Source organism: Oratosquilla oratoria, chromosome 6 (assembly GCF_046742065.1).
Source record: "Oratosquilla oratoria isolate Oo_2021 chromosome 6, ASM4674206v1, whole genome shotgun sequence".
In the NCBI taxonomy this organism is placed as follows: domain Eukaryota; kingdom Metazoa; phylum Arthropoda; class Malacostraca; order Stomatopoda; family Squillidae; genus Oratosquilla; species Oratosquilla oratoria.
Window position 1 is genome coordinate 9,009,010 of NC_134782.1, and position 26,214 is coordinate 9,035,223.

Consider the following 26,214-nt stretch of genomic DNA (forward strand, 5'->3'; position numbering starts at 1 on the left):
TCTCTTCTGTCTCAAATGTGAATTTTATAGAAGGAACCAAACTATGTAACTTTAACACAAACTCATCCACAGGTTTATCATAAGGCCAAATGCACAATATGTCGTCAACGTATCTGTACCGTATTACATTAGATGGCAAAATATTAGGCAATAAATCTCTTTCAAAAAACTCCATGTATAAATGACTCGGACCTTTGCCTTAGCGACCGCTTATTATGAAGCAAAGACGATTGCTTTGAGCCAGCCAGACCGTACAAAAGGAACGACCCGATCTACAAACTGGTAGTTCCCCGGCGGCACTTGGCTAGCTCAATCTCTGTTCTAATTTCACCAAGTCTTTATTATGGCGAGCCATCCGAAAAGTTGTGTGTCATTGTGACAAATGGAAATAAGCTCCACCGCAAGGAGCCGCCGGGGAACTACCAGGTCGTAGTCCATGTCGTTCCTTTTGTACGATCTGGCTGGCTCAAAGCTATCGTCTTTGCTTCATAATAAGCAGTCGCTTATATATATGTTTATATATATATATATGTATATATATATGTATATACACACAAGTACATGCAAACACTAACGTGTATAGATGTGTACGTCCGCACAAACGCGTGATAAAGTTTCCATCTAGGCAGGTTCCAAGCTAAATCAAACCAAGCCAAGCCAATCCATGCAAATTCATGAGGCATAAAACATCTCGTCTTGGTTTCGGCTTTCACGCTCGGGTACGCTCACTGTTGCGTAGCGGGTAACGATCGAAAGAAAGAACGATGGAACGAACGAACTAACGAATGAACGGCGATTAGTGAAAGTACCCCACGTTCGTAGCACGGGTGTGTAGGTGGGCGTGGGTCCAGGCGTGGGCTGTGTTGGGGTGAGGGCAAGGTCTGCTCGGGAGCGTGGTACTCGACCGACATGCAGGTTGCACGGTGGCCTCTTTCCTCAAAGTGCGCTGCTGATGATCAATACCTCAACCCTTCCTTGGGTCGGATCGTGTTATTTCATATCATACACACACACACACACACACACACACACACACACACACACACACACACACACACACACACACACACACACACACACACACACACACACACACACACACACACACACACACACACACACACACACACACACACACACACACACACACACACACACACACACACACACACACACACACACACACACACACACACACACACACACACACACACACACACACACTCGCTCACTCACTCACTCACTCACTCTCTATATCTATCTCTGTCTCTCTATCTCTCTATCTCTCTCTCTCTATCTCTCTATCTCTATCTCTCTTACTTTCCTAACCCGGGGCCTATAGTACCTGCTGCTGCTACATCGCGCGCAGCTCCTGCACGGCACAGAGTCTGGCCCGCCGGCAGACGCCTCGCCATGTACGAACGGATGAAGGAAATAATAAAAGGAGGGATTAGGGTGGGTGAGAGAGGGGACGAACGAGAAAAAAAGAGACTGATCGGTAGATGGACTGAAGGAATAATTGGCTGACGGTCTGGCGGACTGACAGATGGACTGACGGAATGACGAACTGATGGACTGACTGACGGAATGACGAACTGTTGAACTGACTGACGGAATAATGCATGGATAGACTGACTGAAGGTTGGAATGCCCATCGCGCTTCACCCACGAAGACCATCACTGCCACCGACAGTCGCCACTGAAGTTATCGTCAATTCTTGCGGGTGACTGAACAAAGCAGGGCGGATGGTGGCTTGGTTAGTTGGTGGTATGATACGGGGCGGAGCGCTCCGGCCCAAGAGAAAACAAGAGAACAAAGAGAACGTTGGAAGAGGAAAATAGGGCGTAGCAGTGGCTGCATTGTGATTCAGTATGATGCCAAACTGCCGCCAATGCAGAGGGGAAGGGGCGACGGCGACGGGAGAGATTTGGCGAAGTAGGCGGGGCTGTCTGCTAGCGGACTCCATGATGTGGCACACGGTGAAACAGTTGCGTTTGGTACAATCAGTGAAAGTACACCAACGAAGAAAGTACGGCATTATTCTCATAGTGACGGACAGTTCACGTCGACAGCATTTGGAAAAGAATTTTCGAATTGCCTCTCGCTTCCCTCTCTGCTTCTTTCCTTCTCCGTTCCATCCCTCCTTCTCTCTTTCCCTTTCCCGGATAATGCCATTGTGCAAGGTCACCAAAGTTTTTTCACAGTGGTCCAGATAATTGAGAGAACGATGTTCACGAGCCGCATAACCTATTTGGTTTAAGTGAGTGAATACACAATTAAATAAATGAACAAGTAAAATAGATGAAGAGAACCAACATGTCTATTTACACAAAAGTTTTAGAAAAAAAAGTACAGTACGGCGGGGGGTCGGGTGAACTGACCTCGCGGGCTGCATCCGGCCAACGGGCCATATTTTGGTTACCTGTGAGTTGGACCCGGCCCGCGGGCCCTATTTTGGTGATCCCTGCCATAGTTGTTTGGGTCAGACCAGGGAGCAAAGATTTGGGGTCGGGAAGAATGGTAGGGCGGATGAAAGGGTGGGTAATTAGACTTGGTGAATTCAAGGTTATCCTCCACTGCTGTTCCTCGTTTGCTCTCCCACACACACGTGAAGAACCAGAGGAAAAACAAAATGTGTCGAGTTTCATTTTGTATTTGGGTGTGACACATCGCCGCTTACTGCAGGCCGACGGCCGAAACAGATAAGAGGCAGAGTGCGCTTTTTTCATATTTTTCTTCTTTATATTGTTCATCTTCTTATTCATTCTCCTCATTTTTCTCTTGTTCATTTTTTCTTATTTTTTGGTTCTTGCTTTCTTCATCTGCGTTTTCTTATTTTTCTTTTTCTTCGTTTTCTTATCCTTTTTTCCTTTTTCTTTTTTTCGTTTTCTTATTCTTTTTTCCTTTTTCTTTTTTCGTTTTCTTATTTTTTCGTTTTTCTTTTTTCTTTTTCTTTTTCTTTTTTCTTTTTATTTATTTACTTTTTTCTTCTTGTTCTTCTTTCTCTTATTCTTCTTGTTCCTGTTCTTTTTCTTCCTAATCTTCGTCCTCTTCTTTTTTTTTGTTCTTTTCCTTCTTCCTCTTCCACTTTTTTCTTCATTTTTCTTCTGTTTTCTTACTTTCATTATTTGCCTAACACAGGAGATGGCGACTATTACCTCCCATCTCCCTATCCTCGACTGCTTCCGTCTCGTGTCCACAGAGAATATCCGTTGATCTCGAAAATACTTCGCGTTATGGAGGGATCATGGACTGTATGATTGACTGTGACTGACTGGTCCGCCCTACCCTATACACACACACGCACACCAGGTCGTGTCCATTCATTCATTGAAGTTATGCCGTATGGAAATGCTGCCTGTACAAAGTCAAAGTGCATGTGTACTTTGTGTATGAGGAAGCAGAAAAAGATGGAGAACAGGAGGAGGAGGAGGATGAATGTTATCATCATTATCATAACAACCATTATCAGCCACGAGGAGTCGGGGGGGGGGGAGCATTTGCTCTCTCCACAGACTCCCCCACTAGATCTCTCCCTTTCTTCAATATATACATACATCCAGTGCCGTACTTGATTGCGTTGCGTGCCTCACCTGCATGAATAATGCAGCGCTTCGTACGGGACTGTGATGAATCTGCACTGTTTTTCATGCCTGCGGTCTTCACTGCAAATAATGATCACTTCGTCACGTCTGGCAGTGTCGAGGACTTGGACTGAGACAGCAGAGAAGCATAAACGAGAGATGTAGATTTTCTTCTGCCGTCGATTTGGCGAGTAGGTACATTTCCTTTTGGTCGGTGCGATTATTAGCCTACTACCACAGCCAATGGCGGCTGACTCGCCTCCTACTATCTGGCATCATATTTGGGTAAACGTGTTGGTAGGTTCGGTTAAAATTATCAGCCTCGTACTTTGCAGCTCGAAGTAGAACAGCCCCATTCAAAAACTAAGAATTAGTACTCTAGACAATCATTTGGAGATCATTGAACCATGAACGATCATCGTTGAGCTATAATCGCAACGAGAAAAACGTACATTTAGGCCCCTTCGTCAGTGAGGCGAACCTCTCACCTGTGCGAGTCCCATTTTCATCTATCCTCATGCCAGATGGCCAGTACTGTAACACGTTTCAAATGTGAGTATTCAGGAGTCTTGCAGCCTCTCCCTATTCCCATTTGTCTGCAAAGTGGGCCGTGTCAAGGTTGCCCCCGTCCGGTCTTGCTCCTGATGGGAGGTGAACTGTGGTTCGTCTACTTGTGTGCTCGCGTGTGGCGACGGCGGCACAGAGTTGAGGTCCAGTACACGAGTGCCGTGGCGTATATGCTACATTCACTGATTTTTTTTATTTTTTTATTTGCTACTTGACGGTTGTCCTTCCTCTCCAAAAATAAACAGACTACGTGGTTGCAGATGACTGACAACACCTACTTGACCTGGCTGGACTGTCGGAGTGCATCGGGCGAAGTTAACCATTTTTGCCGGAGCAGAGCGCTTTCGTGTATTATATAGTCAGTGCAAAAATAAATGCTAAGAAAGTACAAACAAGCATAATATAATGGTGGAAAAAGGAACATAGTTATTAGGAAGGGTTCATATGATCACCGCCATGTCCCACCATTGACATGAACCCATTCTAGTTTCCACGTTCCTTTTTCTAATATTACATTATGCTTCTTTGTACTCTGTGTATTTCTGCACTGACGATGTAATGCACGAAAGCGCTCTGCTCCGGTTGTTTCTCTTTATAGCGGTTACCTTGTATATATATATATATATATATATATATATATATATATATATATATATATATATATATAATATGTGTGTGTGTGTGTGTGTGTGTGTATGTCTAAACAGATATGTAGTAGCACATTTGTAAATGACACACAGGAAACCCACAAATATATATAGAATCTTAAATTCGAAATTTATTTTCTCCGACTGTGGGTTTCCTGTGTGTCTTATATGTGTGTATATACCTATACACACCCAATGATATATATGTATATATATATATATATATATATATATATATATATATATATATATATATATATATATAATATATATATATATATATATATATAAACCATGCAATCAAAACCAGCCCGCCCACACAAAGCCAAAGAGAGAGAGAGAGAGAGAGAGAGAGAGAGAGAGAGAGAGAGAGAGAGAGAGAGAGAGAGAGAGAGAGAGAGAGAGAGAGAGAGAGAGAGAAAGAGAGAGAGAGCAAGAGTAAGTGTCAGTTCCGGCACGGAAGGAGTTTAATAATAGAGAGCCCCGCCGCTGAAACCCGCCGAGGGAAAGGGATGGAGGAGCCAATTAGCAAAATTACATTTGGGCGTTGGTGACAACGAAGGCCGGGTGAGGTTGAGGAGCGGGAGGAGAGGAGAAAGTGCTTGGCCGGCAGAAAGAAGAAGAATGACAACTGCGAGATCTAAGTGGTGCTACTGGCTAGGAGTCGTGAACGTTTTCGTTGCGGAGCCTACGCCAGCCAGACTCAACTTAATCCATCAATTAATCACTTAACCATTCAACCAATTCGTTGTCCACTGCTTAACGTAGCCCTCCCTCAAGGATTTCAATGAATCGCACGCCCCGGGAAATCTCTTCCGGGCACTCTGTAAATAGGTTGGGTGAAATTGCAACAGTGTGCCTTACTCCTTTCTCGATCTTCACCCGTACTCAGTCTTGTATGCGGTCATGATTCTGCTAAACCTTTTGTATAAATGTTCTCTGAAACCCTTACAATGTGCAGATTTGCACCAAATGTCTGGATAGAATTTGAAATCGCCACCTGTTCTACACAAAGTCTTTTTCCTAATCTTAAGGACTAAAATCTCAAAACGCAACGAACGTGGTCAAGTAATGATAATAGAATTAGAGTCTAGCCAAGTCGCCTCGTACGTGGTATTGAAAGCATGTTTTATCCAACCAGGCAGTGTTTAAGGGTGCTGGCACACTGGACGCGGTTTGCTGAGAGGGTAGAGTGTAGCGGGATGCCTAGAGGGTCAGAGGGAAGTCAGTGCTTACTGACTTTACTGACACAGATGCCGAGCAAAACACTAGACATTCTTTAATGCTTGTGGGCTCTTCTACTCTTCTGCACTTGAGAGAAGTATAGTGATCACTTTGAAAGTTGACAGTCCGTTCCCCTATCTGCCTTACACCTCAAGGGTAGAAATGCTGGTTCTTGGCGACAAAATCTCTCCACGTAGAATCGCCAGTTCAGGTTCTTCTCGGTGTAGGGGCGCAATTGGAAAGATGACACGATGATACGGGACAGCACAGCACAGCACAGCACACCATAGCGCAGAGCAGTTACGAACTACATTCTACCCCACCCCGTCATCACCTGGTCCCCTGTGTATTTCAAAGTATACCCACTCGATTGGGGCAATGAGTTTCACCGTTTCCCTGTTTTGCCTGAAGTCGACTTTCCTAAAACACCATTTTCTAAGACAAATCCCTATTCATTTATTACATATTTGTCGTGTTTGAGACTATGATCTACTCGACCTCTTAAACCTAACCTAGGACGTATCCTGTTGTATGCAAAAGTCGTCATGTTCTCTCCCTTTCTCTGGTGCATTACAATAAAGGAGCAACGCTCATTGGGTTACTCTCTCTCTCTCTCTCTCTCTCTCTCTGTGTGTGTGTGTGTGTGTGTGTGTGTGTGTGTGTGTGTGTGTGTGTGTGTGTGTGTGTGTGTGTGTTTGTGCTCGTGCTCGTGCTCGTGGGGTGTGTGCTTGTGCTCGTGGGGGTGTGCATGTGGGTGCATGCATGTATGTGTGGGCCCGTGTGTACGCGCATGTACGTGAATACACAATTGCTTTGGTTCTATAAACTGGAAGGTGTAGTGAAGTTTGTCGTGATGCTTGAGAATCCGTCCTCAAGACAGCGCACCGACCGTCAAGGTCAGGATGTTGCCGTACCCAATGTTAATGGCATTCCAGTGGTAACGGTGCGCTAATAACGCGAAGCCGCGGCCAGCGTCAAGGAAGTCATCAGCGCTATCTGGCTCATGCGGACGCTGAGGTTTCCGTGACAAAAACGCTACAACGTTCCCTTTTCCGCTAAGTGAAAGCCGCACGCACGCATCTGCCTGTGGATGCAGCTCCCCCCTCTCCTCCTCCTCCTCCTCCTCCTCCTCCTCTTCCTCCTCCTCTTCCTCCTCCTCTTCCTCCTCCTCTTCCTCCTCCTCCTCCTCCTCCTCCTCCTCCTCCTCTTCCTCCTCATCTTCCTCCTCTTCCTCCTCCTCTTCCTCCTACTCCTCTTCCTCTTCCTCCTGCAGCAGCACCATCAGTGCAAAGAGAGGGGAGGTGGGTGGGTATGAAGGGGTATGAGAAACGACTGGCACTGGCACTCCTCTAGTCCTCTCCTCACAAGGCCCCGTCAATCCCTTTCTTTCCTTCCGTCGGCCAGGAGCAGCAGCCCGGCTGTCGTGGAAAAAGGGGGAAAACACACACACACACACACACACACACACACACACACACACACACACACACACACACACACACACACACACACACACACACACACACACATACACATACACATACACATACACACGCACACACACACACGATGAGGACTTGGATTGCAAAGTGCTGCTGATGATGTCTCTCAGCCTGAGCTCCTGTTGGGAGCATAGCAGCAAGGCTCAACATTTACAACACAGGTGATATTAGGGGGGCAGGAAGAGGGAGTTGAGGGGTAAAGGGGGATAAGGGGAGAGAACGAAACGGAAACTGCTGCTGCTGCAATGTTCGACGCCCGTTCGCTCCAAAGATGAGCGAACAAACGAACGAACGCTCTGAGAGTCACTCCACTAATTTCATCAGGCAGACCGACCGCCGCTTGAGTACATCAAACTAGTTTGACTGAGTACCAATCTACCAAATATCTTATAATCGTTGTGATAAGCCCTTTCTGAAATGAGAATAATGTCGTCCGCTTTTCTAAGGTTATCAAAGTGTCAACATTAGTGTTCCAAACATACCCTTCTCAACTTAATTCTCGGGCAATCGCTTCCAGAAAAACTGTAGATAACCTGAGTGAAATTGTATTGCCTTGCCGTACTCCTTGACCTTTATCTTTACTGTAGCTTTATGTAGTCGAATTATGGCAGTACTTTTTGCATAAATGCTCTGTAGAACATTCACTGGGAGTCCGTTTTCACCCTGTATACATTCAGAAGTTGGTATTACTATTTTTTCGAGCAAGTCGAGTTTTTTTTTTCGTTTATCGTATTCTTTAGTTTTCTCGGTTGATTCCTCGTTTATAGATGGTCTATAGGCGGTCATATGGTCTACCCGGTTCCAAAGCCTGCTCATCCTCCCGGCTGATTTTCATCCGAAAACCTTGACATAGTCCCTCCGGGTCAGCCTTCGGTAACCACGCGTAGAGGCCGAATGAATCTCTATCACAAATATAGAAAGGAAAAAGGGCAGAACAAGAATGTCCTTTTTTCAGAAGAGTAATGACAGACAGTCCTGAAAAAGGACAGACTGTCCATAAAAAGAGAAAGCTGGCAAACCTGCTTGCAAGTAGGTATGCTGAGGCGGGCGTGAGCATAGAGGCCGAAATATATAGACTCCCGGATTCATTTCACTGCATCTTCTCCGTGTGTGAGTTTCGTTTTTATAACGTCTACTGTTCATCTCTTTTACGAAGATGCACATTACAGTGATGCATACATAGCGGCAAAGTGATGAGATAAACACAGAGAACAGTCAATTTTTATTATTCTCTGACGTGTCGTCCACAATTCATATATACGTAACTGTTTGTTATAAACAAGACCAGAGTTATATTCGCGGTGTCCTGTATGTGCTTTATTTGGTTATTGTGTGTATATTTGTGTGGTGTGTGTGTGTGTGTGTGTGTGTGTGTGTGTGTGTGTGTGTGTGTGTGTGTGTGTGTAACAGAGAGACAGAGATAGACAGACACACACACATACACATACACATACAGAGAGAGAGAGAGAGAGAGAGAGAGAGAGAGAGAGAGAGAGAGAGAGAGAGAGAGAGAGAGAGAGAGAGAGAGAGAGCGCTCAGATGTTTGGAGAAGTGAGGTCTCGTTAGACTGCACAGGTTTCATTTCGTAGGGCGTATCGTCGTCGCAACCAAGATTACTAATGATTAAAACAATAATAATAATGCTTAACCTTACTTGCATATCCAACCCGCTTTATTTTCTCTCCTCGCCTCTTTGCAGCGCATCGTCTTCAACTTTTTCATTTGTCCTGAGAGTAGTTGTGGCCATTCACCTCAACCACTAACTCATCATCATCATCATCATCATCATCATCATCATCATCATCATCATCATCATCATCATCATCATCATCATCATCATCATCATCATCATCATCATCATCATCATCATCATCATCATCATCATCATCATCATCATCATCATCATCATCATCATCATCATCATCATCATCATCATCATCATCATCATCATCATCATCATCATCATCATCATCATCATCATCATCATCATCATCATCATCATCATCATCATCATCATCATCATCATCATCATCATCATCATCATCATCATCATCATCATCATCATCATCATCATCATCATCATCATCATCATCATCATCATCATCATCATCATCATCATCATCATCATCATCATCATCATCATCATCATCATCATCATCATCATCATCATCATCATCATCATCATCATCATCATCATCATCATCATCATCATCATCATCATCATCATCATCATCATCATCATCATCATCATCATCATCATCATCATCATCATCATCATCATCATCATCATCATCATCATCATCATCATCATCATCATCATCATCATCATCATCATCATCATCATCATCATCATCATCATCATCATCATCATCATCACCCAGTCACATCATCATCATCGTCACCACCATTCTCCTACTCTTGTACCTCTTCCTTTTCACCATTATCAAACGCATCACCACCAAACCCATCACTACCACCACCTGTCCTCTATTTTTTTCCCTCTCAACTCAACCCCAGGCCTTCCTATACGAAAAGTGTGTTTGAGGGTGTCTTTGACGTGTGCCCTTTGATCATGTAGTAGAGAACTTGAGGGAAAAAATATGGATTAACAGGGAAACAATGGGTGAGAGAGAGGTGGGGGAGGGGGAGGGAGAGACAGGTGGAGGGGGAGGTGGAGAGAGAGGGGAGACGGGGAGAGAAGGAGGGAGGTGGGAGAGAGAGAGAGAGAGGGGGGGAGAGGGAGGAGAGGTGAGGGAAAGATAGGGTGAGAAACAAAGCGGAAAGGATGGTTATAGCGTGACGACATGACGTCACATTTGGCGTGAATAATGGCTGTGGCTTAGCCAGCCAGCCAGGAAGGATGTCGGTCGGAGGAGCAGTAGTCAGTGACGACGAGGATGACCTTTACTGCTACTGTGGCCGTTACCCTACCACGGGCGATGGCAGCGGTGGCGGAAAAAAGAGGATAAGCCTAATGCATCTGCAGTGCTTGTATTTCTGCCGTAGTCATTGAACACAACGGTTTTTCCGCCACGTCTCTGCCTTGCGTGCCGAGACCGGGTGCCGCGAGAGGAGGAGACCGCTGGCGAAGATGACAAGGAGGAGGTGCAACTCGAGGAGTCAGGTAGCTCCTCCTCTTTCTCCTCTTCCTCCCCCTCTTCCTCCCCCTCTTCCTCCTCCCGCTACGCATTTGCGGCTGCCGTGGTACAGAGAGGGGAACAGAGGATATTTGTGGTTGTACATTTGCGGTCGTTTACCTCAGAGGAGTAGAATCAGTACAGAGGACTCGAATGACCAAAATGATATATGGGCTCAGAATTTTACCTTACGAGGAGAGGCTTAGGCACTTTAACTTACATACTCATGAAAGACGCAGAGTGCGGGGTGATCTAATAGAGGTGTTCAAGTGGATCAAAAACTTTAACAAGGGTGACACAAGCAAGGTCGTCATATTAGGACAACAGGGCAAAACTCACAGTAATGGATTTGGATTGGACAAATTTAGATTTAAGAAGGAAATAGGCAAGAACTGGCTTACTAATAGGGTGGTCAACGAATGGAATAGACTTAGTAACCATGTAGTGAGCGCTAAAACTACCGGTTGTTATAAGAAACTATTAGACAGTTTTATGGATGGGGATGACAGGTGATAATGGAAATGGAACTGCCTAGTATGGGCCTTATGGTCTCTTGCAGTCTCCTTCATTCTTATGTTCTGTTTGTTGGAGGCCACTTGGATGATAGCAGACTCCCTCCCTCCCTCCCTCCCTCCATCCATTCCTCCCTGTTGACGCTGCATAGTTTTGTGCAACAACTCCGATAGAGCTGGGAGGTGCCAGCCTCCCCATCGACCGAAGGTCTCTTCCTTTTCGTCATTCATTGATTTGTTTTCCTTGATTCGTTGCCATTCATCAGTTCAACGTCAGGTAGGATTCTTGGGCGAGAAGGCTTGCAGCAGACATCTATGACTAACTACCATCTTTGGCGTCTGAGTACCGATGACGCGATCGTCTGACCTCAAAAGTTAAAATGTCATCACCATTACCACATGGTGGTGATAATGATGATGATAACGACTAGCATCGTAATGATTATCTTCACCATAATCATCATGACCATGATAATCACGATCATGATAATCATAACCATCATGATAATCATGATTATAGTGGTCATGATTATGATTATCATGATTATGGTTGTAATGATTATCGTTATAATCGTTATCATTATCATAATGATCTCACTATGATTATTATAATCACCGTAATCACTGTAATTATCGTAATCACCATAATAATAAAAAACGCCAAAATCGACCCCCCCCCAAAAAAAAAATCGCAAAAAATCACCAAAATAATAATAATAATAATAATAATAATAATAATGATCATCATGATCAGCATCATGATCAGCATCATGATCAGCATCATGATCAGCATCATGATCAGCATCATGATCAGCATCATGATCAGCATCATGATCAGCATCATGATCAGCATCATGATCAGCATCATGATCATCATGATCCATGATCATCATCATCATGATCATCATGATCATGATCATCATGATCATGATCATCATCATCATGATCATCATCATCATGATCATCCTGATCATCATCATCATGATCATCATGATCATCATCATCATGATCATCATCATCATGATCATCATCATCATGATCATCCTCATTATGATCATTATGATCATGGTCATTATGGTCATCATGGTCATTATGGTCATCATGGTCATCATGATCATCATAATCATGATCATTTTGATCATCATTATGATCATCATCATTATGATCATCATCATTATGATCATCATCATTATGATCATCATCATTATGATCATCATCATTATGATCATCATCATTATGATCATCATCATTATGATCATCATCATTATGATCATCATCATTATGATCATCATCATCATTATCATCATCATTATGATCATCATCATCATCATGATCATTGCGATCATGATCATCATTATGATGATCATCATCACCATAATCATTGTGATCATCATGATCATTGCGATCATCATCATCATTATGATGATCATCATTATGAACATCATGATCATCATTATGAACATCATGATCATCATCATGATCATTATCATCATGAACATCATTATCATCATCATGGACATCATGATCATCATGCACATGATGATCATCGTCATGAACATCATGATCATGAGTATGATCATCATGCACATGATGATCATCGTCATGATCATCATGATCATGAGTATGATCATCATGAACATGATCATCATGAACATCATGATGATCATCACGATCATTATGATTATGATCGTAATCATCATGATCATGATGATCATGATGATCATGATCATCATGATCATGATCATCATGATCATCATCATCATGATGATGATCATGATGATGATGATGATGATCACCATCACCATCACCATCAATCAGGTTCGCGACTCTATCGACTCAGCCAATGCCTCGCACGGCCAGAAAGTAGAAAATATCTTCGAGAGATCAATGAAAACCATCTGACTAGAGATGGAGAGGATGAAAAATAATGAAGTAGATAGGAATGGGCCACACCAAACTCGTTAATGAGCACAAAAGAATAACCTATTCAGGATCGGAACGTTTAGATTATTAGGATTTTTCTTTTTTGTGTGTGTGATATGAAATGGTTAAAGATGCTAAGAGAGTTCGAGAATACTTTGCCAAGTATTGCGAGAACATGAAGTTCTTATCTGTTCTACAAAATGTGCACTTCCCTCTTGTGACGACACGCGTGCAATGTGCTCATTTCTCTTTGTGACGTCCAGGTGGCTGGAGGTGGATCCGAACTGAGCGTAGAACTGTCGAAAGGGTTTCCGTAAACGCGCTCCAGGGCACCCCACGCAAGGGCACCACTGCCAAGGAAACAGTTCAGTCATGCGCACTTGAGGGAAAAGAAGAAGAAGAAGAAGAAAAGGAGTTGGGGGAGTGAACACACATATGTGCACTCCTTTCGTACTCTCAGGGCTACCATGTTGCCCGAACCGGACTATTCGGACACTGACCTGGAGTCCATGCTGACTCCACAAGACTCCCTTGAGCCCAATTACTCGTTTTTCACGCTCTCTCTTGATGGCGAGGATGGACGCGGGGAGGACTCCGAGTTCTTTTCTTCCTCGGGGAGGTTGGACGGTTCCTTCAGGACGGACGTCGTCGCCCTGAAGAAAGTCCTGAAAGAGCAGGGAACTACCCCTCGCATCGACTCTTCGTCCTTGACGTCGCTGCTTGAGCTTGAATCGACCCATTTGTTCGACAACAGGACAAGTAGTCGTCGCAAGGGGGCGGGCACCAGACCTAACCCTCGTGGCGAACGAAAGGCGACATTCCTTCTGGAGGGAGACGTTGACGAGGACAAGGAGAACGAGGACTTCCCGCGACTGGGCGAGAATGACCACCGGGATCGAGATAACGAGAATCTGTACGAGGTCTCGCCACCTCGCATTTCTCCGAAACACTCCCGCCAGTTTTCATCCTACTCGTCCTCCACGTCCACGGCCACCACTATCACTTACAAAAAGAAAAAGAGCGACAGCAACTCCGGTCGGAGAGACGCCACCGTGTGCAAGAGGACCCCCAGGAATGAGAGACGCTGTGAGTACGCTTCTTGCGGTGATCGTAACCAAGAAGACGAGGACCACGATGGGTCAGGCCGAGGTCATCAAATATACGAAAACATCAAGGACGACTTGGAGATCCTTGACAACAGCAGGGGGTCGGACAAGGGCGAAGAGGAGGACGAAAGTGTCTATAATCCTTCGCTACCGATGATCCCAGTTTTTGAGGACGGAGCTCCACCTTCAGGTGGTCTCAAGTCAGCCTTGAAGAGGAGTGGTGGTACCTCCTCCAGGTTCACGAAGGAGCGAGATTGGATGAGTGATGACTTGATCACCTCGGTGGCACCGCCGCCTCTGGACGAGTGGCACGAGGCGCTTAGAACGACAGCCAGGCTGGGCTGGGCGCTAATCCTTTACCACGCCGTCAGGAACAACTTCCGACCTCGTGCTTTCGCACGCCTCGTCTTCCAGGTACTTGTACAGTAAGGTATTACTACTGACGCAGCTCGAGGAGTGGGGCTACATGATGTCATTGAAGGCACTTTAGACAAGTAGTATGCATACACGGGTGCACATAGTGCTTACGTGCACGAACATTTTTTTTACCTCTTCTTTACGAAGTGATGTTTTCTTGGCTGAGAAAAGCCAAGTATAAACTTGGCTTTTCTCAGCTGCATATATTTTCTGGCTTGTTACTTTTTTACTGTTCAGATGACATTATGAACCCACAAACCAGCGAAATGGGACTTCATTAGCACACGAATAAGAAAAGTCTTTAGAGTACTGTTTGTAGTGCCTGATGCATGAACGAGGCTGTCTGACCCATCCTCCTCCCCCTTTAAACGCCACCTCGGTCACAGTGATTGGGTCTCTCATGTGCTTAACTATATATACTTATTGTCTCTTTACAATTAAGATTCACTACATCTGTGTAGAAGCAATCCGTGCCTGACCGGTTTTGCACTTCTTCCCAAAGCATCCCTCATAGCTTCCAATTGGGCACTACTGTCTGCACCTAACCTACCCCAACGCACGTCACCTAAACGAAAGTTTCGAAGTCTTCTTCATCCACCCGTAGCCTTCTCTAGGCCAAGCCTGGCGGGTGAGCGTGCTACTCCAAGTCCTTTAGTCGCGTCCTCGTTCTAGTCACGTGCCACTGCTCTCACTGTTTCTCTCTTCTTCCTCAGGGAAGCCGCGAGTTCGTCCGGGGTATCGCCGACTACTTGACAGTGGAGCCGACCCTCCTTAGCTTCAAGAAGGGCGACATCATACGCGTCACGGGTACCAACAGCGTCTATAAGGTCAAAGGTAAGTCTTGTGATCATCTTACCTCGTCAGCTAAGCGAAGAGCCTCTCCTCCTCTGACTCTATGGGGAGCCTCGTTTCTTCTCTCAAAGTCCCAGCAGATGCACACAGGCTCGTAGCTTTAAATCTTCTTCATACTAGAGTATGTGCTTTATAAAGAATTGTACCTACTTCTATATCTTACCCTCGTTCCCCTATCTATTTATTCTGTTTTCATCTGTCATTTTGTTTTACTCTCTTGAACCTTCTTTCTGTTTTTCCTCTCTGAGATACATGGGGGGTGGGGTCAAAGACCATTGTCTGCTACCTGCTGTGTACCTGCAGGTGCTTAGACATCTGAACTAGAGACAGGAATTGATCTTTTAATTTTTACACCCTCTCGCCTTCTCCTCCCCCACAGGATGGCTGGAAGGCTCAGTGGACGACCGGAAGGGCATGTTCCCTATTGAATACGTCACCTTCATCGGACGCTCGGAGGCTAGAAACGCCCTCAAGGTAAGCAAATCTTTCGACATCTTTAGAACAATACGTCGGTCAGCAGCAGCAGCAGCAGCAGCCAGGGCGGCTGCCTCGACCCACGGTGCCGAGACTTAATGGTGGTGAGGGTGGGGATGGAATCGAGGCAGTCTGCTGCTGAGGTCGCTTTCCTCGTGAAATTTTATATTCTTTCGGGAATGGAAGGGAACGACGACGACGACGACTACTACGATCAACTTTTGGCGTTTCGGCTTTGGGTTCGTCGCCGCGAAGGAACTCTGTGGGTCTTCGGCGGTACCATGTGTATGACGCAGGTCAAATCACGCTTAATAATCTTTTTGCAACCCCATGATTTCTTCAATAACGTAAAAAGTTAGTTGCTGAGTTTGATATAGATATTTCTATACAAAACTTGATGCTGCAGAGTTAACATTTAGAAACTGTTAAAAAGGAATAGAATAAGCAAGCGTCATATATCCGTACATATATTCCTGGGGTAGGAAGACGCTGATGTTATTGTGGTACCTAACTCTAAGGCACTTCTATGCCCTGGGTGTCGTTGGAGGGGTTCAGCGAAGGTGGGAGGAGGCTGACGAGTCCCTTGCAGTGGGAAGGACCAGCATAGCATGGGAGGCTCGAGCCGCGTTCATCCGTTAACTCGAGTATTTTCCTCATCAGCAGTTGCTCGGCGGGATGCCGTTAGGCACCTAACGAATAAACTAAAGAACGACACCAGGGCGGGCCTCCCGTGAACGACTTGGAGCTCTGATTTTACTTGCGAGCCCTTCTTCATGAAACAAAAGTGCATCTAGTGTCGCGTCACTTTAGACAAGAGTTCATTTAATCACACATGTAAAGAGTCACAGTATCTATTTTTATCATTATAATCATCGTTATTATTACCATCGCCATTATCATTGCTGTTGTTATTATCATTGTTATTGTTATTATTTCAATCCAGCAAAAAGGAGAAGGAATCGACCCTGGACTAACGTCTACGCAGGAATCCGAGAGCCACGCCTGGACTCAACAGGCACAACACCATCACCAACAACAACAACAGCAACTTCAGTACCAACAGCACTCGCAGCTGCATCAAACCAGTGTTGGGCAGCAATTGATCCAGCATGAGGACCAAAGACAACAACACCAACAGCACCAACACCAGCAGCAACAGCAGCAGCAGCAACAACAACAACAACAACAACAACAACAACAACAACAACAACAGCAACAACAACAGCTTCACCTTCAAATTCCCGGTGGCAGGTCTCATCACCACCACTACCAACACATCCACGATGATTCCGGGCACTCCTCTGGAGGAGAGGGCGGCGGCGGTGGTGTAGGCAGTTCTCACGTTGGAAGTCCGAGCAGCCCTCCCGTGATGAACGACGGGAAACATTCGCTTTTGCAGTTCGCCATGCAGCATTTCAGGGCGGCGAGGGAACAGGCAGCCAACACCAACACGAAGGAGAAGAGTAAAAAGAAGAAGGCTAGCAAAGAACATGGTGCTGACTGGACGTGGAAGGAACAGGTATGTAACCCGATCATCTACAAGGTGAGAAAAGAATTTTTGCTTTATGAAAGACACATTTTACCTTAACCCCTTTGGTATGATGAAATTTCCTGGGCAAAATGGGTTGGCTCGAATACAAACGCCCTATGGAAAAATAGAATTCTAGATCTGCATGGCCCCGTCATTATGGGCAAGTTACCCCCCCCCCTCCCTAAGTTAAACGAAATCCCTTGACTTTTAACCAGAATAAAAATTGTCATGTTATTGCAGTAAAGGACCTTGACCCTTTCATTACTGTGGCGTCCCTTAAGCTTAGTAAAACCACCCGCAGTAGGACATAATAAAATTTACATGTTCGCCACCCTTTGCGTGTTCGCAGGTGGAGATGGTAAAGTTCAGCCAGTCGCCTATTTCGACGCCGCTCCTGCCCCTGGACCCCGAATTGGGCCCCGTGGCCGTCGCCTGCTTCCAGGCCGTCATGCGCTACATGGGTGACTTCCCCATGGAGCCCAACCAGACCGAGGTCGATTGCGTCTACATAATACTCAAGGTATGTAGTGCGTGGCACAAGATACACGTTGGCACTTCCGTCTCCACGAGTACTCGAACGTTGCTCAGTGCACAAAGGGCAGCGATCGCGCTGCTCAGAGCAATGCTGAGTATTGACACCACTCAGTGCTATTTTCTTAGGCTTCACCTGGATACAGATTGAGGCATTTCTACGTAAGGAGGGTAGATGTGTAGATAATTGTTGTCCCTCAACAATATTCCTATGCTGCACGTGATTCTCTGAGCCATTAGCTGAGTACTCGTCACAGGAAAGAGGTCCTTGAGCTCTCACTATAAATATTTCTTAGCATGGTTTGACATCCCTTTTTCCGGTTGTGGTAGAATCAGACAGAAATGACAATACAGTGTTAAAAGTACAATTCATTTGGCAGTACTATGTAAATCAATTGAATTGCTCATCGACTGTTAGCTTAGTTCTGAATATGGTTCATAGTGTCTAAAGGCATAGTGGAAGAATCGAAATACATTTTTAATCACCCTCTACTAGGGTATCGGCTGCATAGTTATATGCACTCAATACCTGCGGATCAGAGCCACATAGCGTTACTTCGTGTTTTGAAAAAAATCTCAAGTTCTAAAAGAATGCCGTCCTCTTTTTATTAAGCTTAATATCCTTCGCTTCTGCTATTCAAACTTCTCCAATGCTACTCCTGAAATACCACTTTTTCCATGCCCCTGTGGAGTGAAGATAAGATGGCCGCCATCCTATTCCATACGAGTCGTAAATTGCGATTAAGTGAAGCAGAGTGAGGGGTCTAGAGATCCCTTTTCTGTATTATCTCCCAGCTTTGACTCTGCTATCCGCCTGACAAGGGGGGAAAGGCTATTGGTATACACATTTTCCCTTTGTTTTTTTAAGCTTTTATATTATTGTAACTAGATCGCCATGAATGGGGAACAGACCGAGATACTAGAGAATAACAAAAGAAGCCTAGGAAGGAAGTTTAATGATGAAATACAGTGGCGAGTTAATGACTGAACCAAGTTGTAGACTAAAGGGGTTATTACACTGGGTTATTTTTCTTCTAATCTCGGATTAATCGGCGGTACGCCCACCCCCATAACTTTTTTCCGCCGTAAAATCAGTATGGCAAACTCTTTTGTCTTTTCAACAAAAATACATAGAATGTCATTTGATTTGCTGCAGGAATTTTATTTTCCTCCAGTATATCAGATTCCTGTTGCGGGCTGCAAATCTGCTCTAGTTGTCAGAGGAAAAATAAGCTAGTGTGATAGCGCTTTTAGGATCTGTCCAAAATTGACAGCTTTGGGTAGGGCATTAATTGGCGGATCTTGTCTTATTAGATTCCTCTGGGAATACCAACCCACCGACCATGAAGAGGCAGATGTGTATATCCTTACCCAATATGGGACGATGGCCGACCTACAGAAAGAGAAGTCTCTCATTCCCTACAGCTTGCTAATTATTTACAAATGCTTTGCAGAGCTGCTACGGAGATGAAGCCTTGCGAGACGAAGTGTACTGCCACGTGATGAAGCAGACCACTAACAACAAGTCCTCAGTCCCCGACTCGTGCCAACGCGGCTGGAGGCTGTTCTCCATCATCGCAGCCTACTTTGTCTGCTCGGAGAACCTTCGCCCTTATCTCTTCAAGTATCTCGAGACTGCCGCTTATGACAAACGAAGAGCCTACCACGGTAAGACTTGTTATCCAATTTAATCAACTGATAAATTTCCAGCTTCAAGAATCCCTACTTAGAAATCCTGTGGCATACAGAATGTTGGTGACAACCTTTTTCCAGCCATCTACTAAGCACAAAGTCTTCTAGGTTAGATTTTCAACTCTGTACTAGGCAGAGTTCCAGACTACAGGACCTTACAGAAGAAGAGTCTTGCCTATCAGGAAGCAGTGGTTCAATAGAGAGGATATCGAGGAAGACTATAATGGCAATAGGGTTGTATTCGCCTTATTAGGGGATAACCATTCGTCCAATTTGTTTAATTTGATATATTCTATGGTCACTATCAAGTAAATAGCCAATTTAAAAAAGGAGCATATCATATGTATGGTTAAGTCTTGTAGGTAAGCCTTCGCGTTACTATATAGTCTCGTTTAAGCCCACTATTTATATAACTTGAAAACAATTACATATCAATCCACTGGTCCTGCTCTTGTTTTGCAAAATATTCATGGTGCCTGGGAAACCAACCACAACCACAGGCTTAGTCCTCAACGCACTCGGGGTGAAAATATTGTTGTGCAGGACAGTGTAGTGTTAGATAATTTGCATCTTCCATGTAATGGCTGCATCTTGGCCAATTGGCGTTTATTGCCAATTCGATCCCGTCTCAGTCCGAGGTGGTAACCTGAACACAGGCGCGACAGTGCCTCTCGTATCTGTCTTTGGGTGCTCCCTCCGTTAACTTGATTTATGTGGCAGTTTGGTGGAGTATAGAATTTGGTAGTCCATCAAGAAGTGCCTGATCTGTGTATGCGCACATGTCCTTGAATGGATTTATTGTGAGGGAAGTTGCTGTAGATATTTGAAAAGAATACTATTGGAGTTGTCTTTATGTTGTACTGTTTACACGGCGTGATGAGAAGGGTGGGAGATTTCAAGAGCTGCAACACATAACTGAGGGCCTATCATTCCCATGTTGCATGTTGTGTATATATATATATATATAATGCATATATATATATATATATATATATATATATATATATATATATATATATGTATATATATATGTATATATGTATATATATATGTATATATGTATATATATATGTATATATATATGTATATATATGTATATATATATGTATATATGTATATATATATATATGAATATATATATATATATATTTATATATATATTCTGTGCTGCTTGTAAGTTGTCAGTATTACTTGATTATCAGATATCATACTGTGGGTGCCTAGTTCTTACTCACCAAAAATTGTACCTTCGAGTGTTCTATATTTAGTTTCTTGTTTGCCTTCAAGATGAGGTCTTTCGTGTGTTGGGTGGTCGTGCTTGTATGAAATATGCGCACAAGAAATTCAGTCCTTATCCAGTGGGTGAGATATTGACCATTGGGTGTTCCTTAAATTCATGGAACTCGGTGGTAGGTGATATCGCTGAGGACTTCTAAAGGATTGTACACATTCTGCTTTGTGTCAGCCATACCTATTGCTCACTGAAGAAGGAGAGTCTTTTGGTTGCTATTTTGTAGTTGTGGTGTCGAACCATTATGTTTGGGCCATCTGCGTAAGTGAGCGCTTGGGTGTTCGACGAACTCCGACGGAGTTGGGTGTGAACAGATTAAAAAACACACATTTCAGTTTTCATAATCAAGATGTGTCTAGGGACAGTGTCAGACAACCTTGTTTATATCTGTTGCTGCCAGGTGAGGCTTTTTTGTTGAAGCCCTCCAGAACTTATTGGATGAGATCTGTAACAAGTGTACTGGAGGAGTGGCCTTCTTTGAATGCATGCTGATTTGGAGAGGGACGCATGCGTTGTCTGATTATTTTCCAGATTAATCGATTAGGAAGAGAGAGATGGGTTTGTAGGATGCTGGGTGGGTTCCAGGATAGGGATCATATTTGCTCCCCTCCAGACTGCTTGTTGGGATACCACTGGAAAATCAAGAAAAGTTGACATTTAGATATGAAGTTATGTTAAAGATATTCAATTATGATATATTTCTCTTTCAAAATGAACAAAGAAACCAGAAAGATTCCTGTAACTGGCTTAGATATGATTTCATAAGATTATAGTCCGTTTACAGCAGCTTGACATAAGATCATTCTATTTGCTAATATAAAGGTGCTATAATGTATTTTACTAACTGGAATTTTTTATTTACACGGATAATCGTGGGCAATTAAGAAAGTGTATATTTATACTTACATTAGTCATCCTTGCCAATCATGAATCCATAATTAATAAAGCTGTCACAGGGTCTGGTGCTAGCTTGCCGCGAGCATAGTAGTGTATGACCACTTTTAAACTTCCCCGTCTCTTCTAGGAACAGCAATGGTGTGCCTACAGAACCTCCGCAAGACTTTCAAGTATGGTGGGCGGAAGAATGTGCCAAGTATTGATGAGATCACAGCCATTACCGCCGGTCGCGACTCCAAGAGGCAGATCTACAGACTTCCTGGAGGCACCGAGAGGGTCATCAACACCAAAAGTACCTCTGTTGTACAGGTAATGAGTGCGATGATTTAAAAGCTAAGGGCAAAGAGAGTTGGCGTTGTAGCCAAAGGTAACTGAGGCAATAGAATTCAATTAACTGTTATCTTTGATTTTTCTGATCGGAAATCCGTGACTCCATAGTTACTGGTAGCTGTTCTCACTCCTATAGCCAGAAATGTTTAATACAACAATTGCCCTGGCGAGGCTAGGGACACACAGCCATTTTAGAATATTGATCAATTTTGCATTATTGTGGGGACCATTTTTCACGAGATACATTATTCCATTTTTTTTTGATATGGTAAATTAATTGCCCCGTCTGGGGTATCACACCCCGTCTAGGGTATTGACTGCATGTTATTGCAGGGTTAAAAGCTGCTCAGTAGCATGAAGTTGATCCTTTAGGGTCTATATGGGGCGCCCCTACGAACCAAAGCCACACATTATTTTGTCTGTGATAGAGGAAATATCTATTCATAGAGAAATGATGATACTTTATTACACTGCGACTGTCCCTCCATTATGCTGTCCCCCCACTCTTGATACTGTCCTGTACTACTTCTATGAATGTTCATTTACTTTTTTCACCAAACTCTGTGTTGGGGGGAGAAGAATATAGCCATCAAGTGTTCCCACTTGAGTCGCAAGAGGCGACCAAAACGGGACGGGGGTAGAACTAGGCATCCTCCTCTCTTTAGTCCCATTGGGGACATTCCTAAAAGGGTCTGGGAGCAGTTTTCCAACCAGAACCCCAGGGTTTGGGTATTTTAATGTGCATGGGTGTGCTACAGATGAAAGTAAAAGGAAAGAGATAGGCAGCATATCTGAGAAGAAAGATGGATGTGTTGGCATTGAGTGAAACTAAGCTGAAAGAAGAGCAAGTTTGAGTTTAGGAGTGTAGTTGAGAGGGTGTCAGGAGTGAAGAGAGAACGAGGGAGAGAAAGGGTGGCTATACTAGTAAGGGTAGAGTTAGGTAAACGTATGGAGGAGTGAAAGGAGGCCTCTTTAAAGTTGATGTGGATGCAGGTGAAACTGGGAAGGGAGATGTGGGTTTTTGTAAGTGCATATGGGCCTGGAAGTGAGAAGAAAGTAGAGGAAAGGGATTTTTTTTTTTGATAGATTTAAATGAGTGCATAGAGGGTTTAGGGAGAAATGCCAATGTAGTGGTATTGAGAGATCTTCATGCTAGGGTAGGAAATGAACCAATAGACGGGGTGGTTGGGAAGTGTGGAGTTCCAGGAAAAAATCGTAGTGGAGAGTTGATGATGGAGATGTGTCTAGAGAGTTGCTGATAGCAAATACAGTGTTTAGGAAGAAAGTCAAGCATAAATACATATGGGAGAGTGTGGTGGATGGAAGGGTGGTACATAGGACGTTAATGGACTACGTAGTGGTACCCAGGAGAATAGTAGGAAGAGTTAAGGATGTACATGTTCTAAAGTTAAAGAGTGGGGGAATATCAGATTATTTTCTGGTGGAAGGTAAGTTGAGAGTGGAGGATAGGTGGAGAAAGAGGAACAGGACAGAAGGTAGGGAGATACTTAGAGTAAGCTGCTTAAATGAGAAAGAAAAGGTGGAGTAGTATAAGAGGAAGCTGAGAGAGGAGTGGGAGTGAAGGATAGAGTGGAAGTAGGAGTGGAGGAGGAATGGGGATGGTTCAAGGAGGGAGTCACAAGGTGTATAAAGTTGATGTGTGGAACAAAGAGGACGGGAGGAAATAGAAGGAAGGGTAGTGAGTGATGAGATGATGAACCAGAGAAGGTTGTAGAAGAGAAGAAGCAAACATTCACAGATTGGTTACAAAATAGGATGAGGGAATCATATGAGAGGTACAAAGAAAAGAGAAGAGAAGTAAAGTATAATATAAAGGAGGTAAAGTGGAGATCAGATATGAAATAGGCTAAGAGTATGACAAAAAAATTGAAAGTAATAAGATGTTTTGGAAAGAAATTAAGAGAGGAAGAGAAGGCGAATCAAGTAGAGAAGAAAATATAAAGGTGCAGATGGAGAAATGCTAATAGAGGAGACGGCAGTAAGAGGAAGGTGGGCAAGGTATTTTAGGGAGTTGCTAAATGTGAGGGAAGATAGGGAGGGAAAGGTAGTTGCAGTAGGAAGGGCTAAGTAAATTACAGTGATGAATGAGGAAAATGGAGGAGAAATAAAAGATAAGATAAAAGCAGTTGTTAAAATGATGATAACAGGTAAGGCACCTGGGTTGGATGGGTGTCATACGGAGTGTCTAAAAAAGGGAGGTACAGTGATGGTGGACTGGCTGGTGAGATTGTTTAATGTTCGTCTAAAAGAGGGTAGAGTGCCGGAGGATTGGAGGAGTGCCTGTGTAGTACCACTTTACAAGGGAAAGGGGGATAAATGCGAGTGTAGTAGTTTCAGAGGGATCAATTTGTTGAGTGTAGTTGGGAAGGATTATAGGAGGGTCTTGATTGAGAGGATTAGGAGAGGAACAGAGGGAGTAATTGGTGAGGAACAGTGTGGGTTTAGGACAGGTAGGGGTTGCGTGTATCAGATTTTTGTAGTAAGGCAGACATGTGAGAAAGGTTTAGGAAAAGGTAAGGATGTTTTTTGGACCTTTATGGGTTTGGAAAAGGCTTATGACAGTGTAGGCAGGGAGACACTGTGGGAGGTATTGCAGATATATGGGATAGGAGGAAAGCTGTTAAGAGATATCAAAAGTTTTTACGAGAGTAGTAAAGTCTGTGTTAGAATTAGAAATGAATAGAGTGAGTAGTATGAGGTACAGGTGGGTGTATTGGCTAATCATACTCGGCGTATGAATAAATTGATATTTTTATAGCATTACAGAGACAAAGCGTGCGCTCACTTGGAGGACAAAATAAAGACTGGCGTCGCGTGAGGACGCCAAGATTCGCGGGAAAACATACACGAATCGCATGGTTCAATTACAAAAAATACACACGAAATTGCAACCAGATATTACAACAAGGATAAAATGATTATATAATATGTGACAGATATATAAGGGAGAAAATATGTATCTTTCGATCTATCAATACATATGTACAATAATCACAAATGTACAGTGCTATACACGTACATTATAACATTGCTCGGCCACCACCACTCGGTGACACCATCGAGCAAAAGAGAAAATTAAATATTGGTGTTCACCACCTTAGACTTGAAAGCGGGTTTTTGGGAGATATCCCTGGAGAAGTCTCGTAAGGTCACGGCCTTCTCTACTCCCAGTGAACATTATGAATGGCTTCGTTGCCCCATGGAGTTGCGGAATGCTCCCTTGACTTACCAACACTTGATTAACTCTATTTTCCATGGCTTAGTAGGGCAACGGACTATTTGTTTACCTGCATGATTTAATCTTAGTTCCCAAGGATGTGAAGAGTCATTTTACTAATCTGTCCATGGTCTGCCTTTTTCTTTTTGGCTACCTCCCGTGTAAGGGGGAAAAAAGCCTTTGGTATGTGTATGTATTATTTTGGTCCATGATTGACGGTTGGGGACTATCCTAACCACAAACTCTTTGCCCAGTTGTATTGTACAGTCCTATTCATCCTGCTTTGAACTATTCTCTTCTCTCTTGTGAGAGTAATTCTATTCCTTCTTGTCAATCAGGATATCATCGAGGAGATGTGCAGCCTAATCAACGTTCGGTCGACACACGAACAAGAAGAATTCAGTCTGTACTGCATTGTGGAAGGCGGCTCGTACAATATGCCACTTGCTCGCGAGGAGTACGTTCTTGATGTCACTACGGAGCTCCTCAGAAACAAGCAGGTGAGTTCATGGAATATTTCTGAATTTTACAAAGAAGCATTGGTAATGCATTTAGTTATACGACTGGAACCTTCATATACTGACCATGTTTTAAGAGAAAAATCATCCTATGGTGTGTGTTGTGTTGCATTGTATTGTGTTGCGTATGTAATTTATTTTGTGTTTTCTGTATGTTGTGTGCTTTGTGTCTGTGTCTTGTGCGAGTGTGTGTGTGCTTTGTGTGTATTGTATATTTTGCGTTGTGTGTTGTGCCACACA

The 26,214-nt window shown here is 43.9% G+C and overlaps 1 protein-coding gene across 1 annotated transcript in view; it reads left to right on the forward strand.

Moving 5' to 3' along the window:
• The window catches only part of Myo10A (unconventional myosin 10A), a 269,946-nt gene that overhangs the window by 239,429 nt on the left and 4,303 nt on the right, over nucleotides 1–26,214 (forward strand). Inside the window, exons 45-51 of the mRNA XM_076185907.1 lie at nucleotides 15,334–15,454; nucleotides 15,852–15,946; nucleotides 16,890–17,465; nucleotides 17,827–17,997; nucleotides 19,463–19,676; nucleotides 22,016–22,197; nucleotides 25,795–25,956. Of these exons, the coding sequence (XP_076042022.1) occupies nucleotides 15,334–15,454; nucleotides 15,852–15,946; nucleotides 16,890–17,465; nucleotides 17,827–17,997; nucleotides 19,463–19,676; nucleotides 22,016–22,197; nucleotides 25,795–25,956 (1,521 nt within the window). The remainder of the gene's footprint in view (nucleotides 1–15,333; nucleotides 15,455–15,851; nucleotides 15,947–16,889; nucleotides 17,466–17,826; nucleotides 17,998–19,462; nucleotides 19,677–22,015; nucleotides 22,198–25,794; nucleotides 25,957–26,214) is intronic.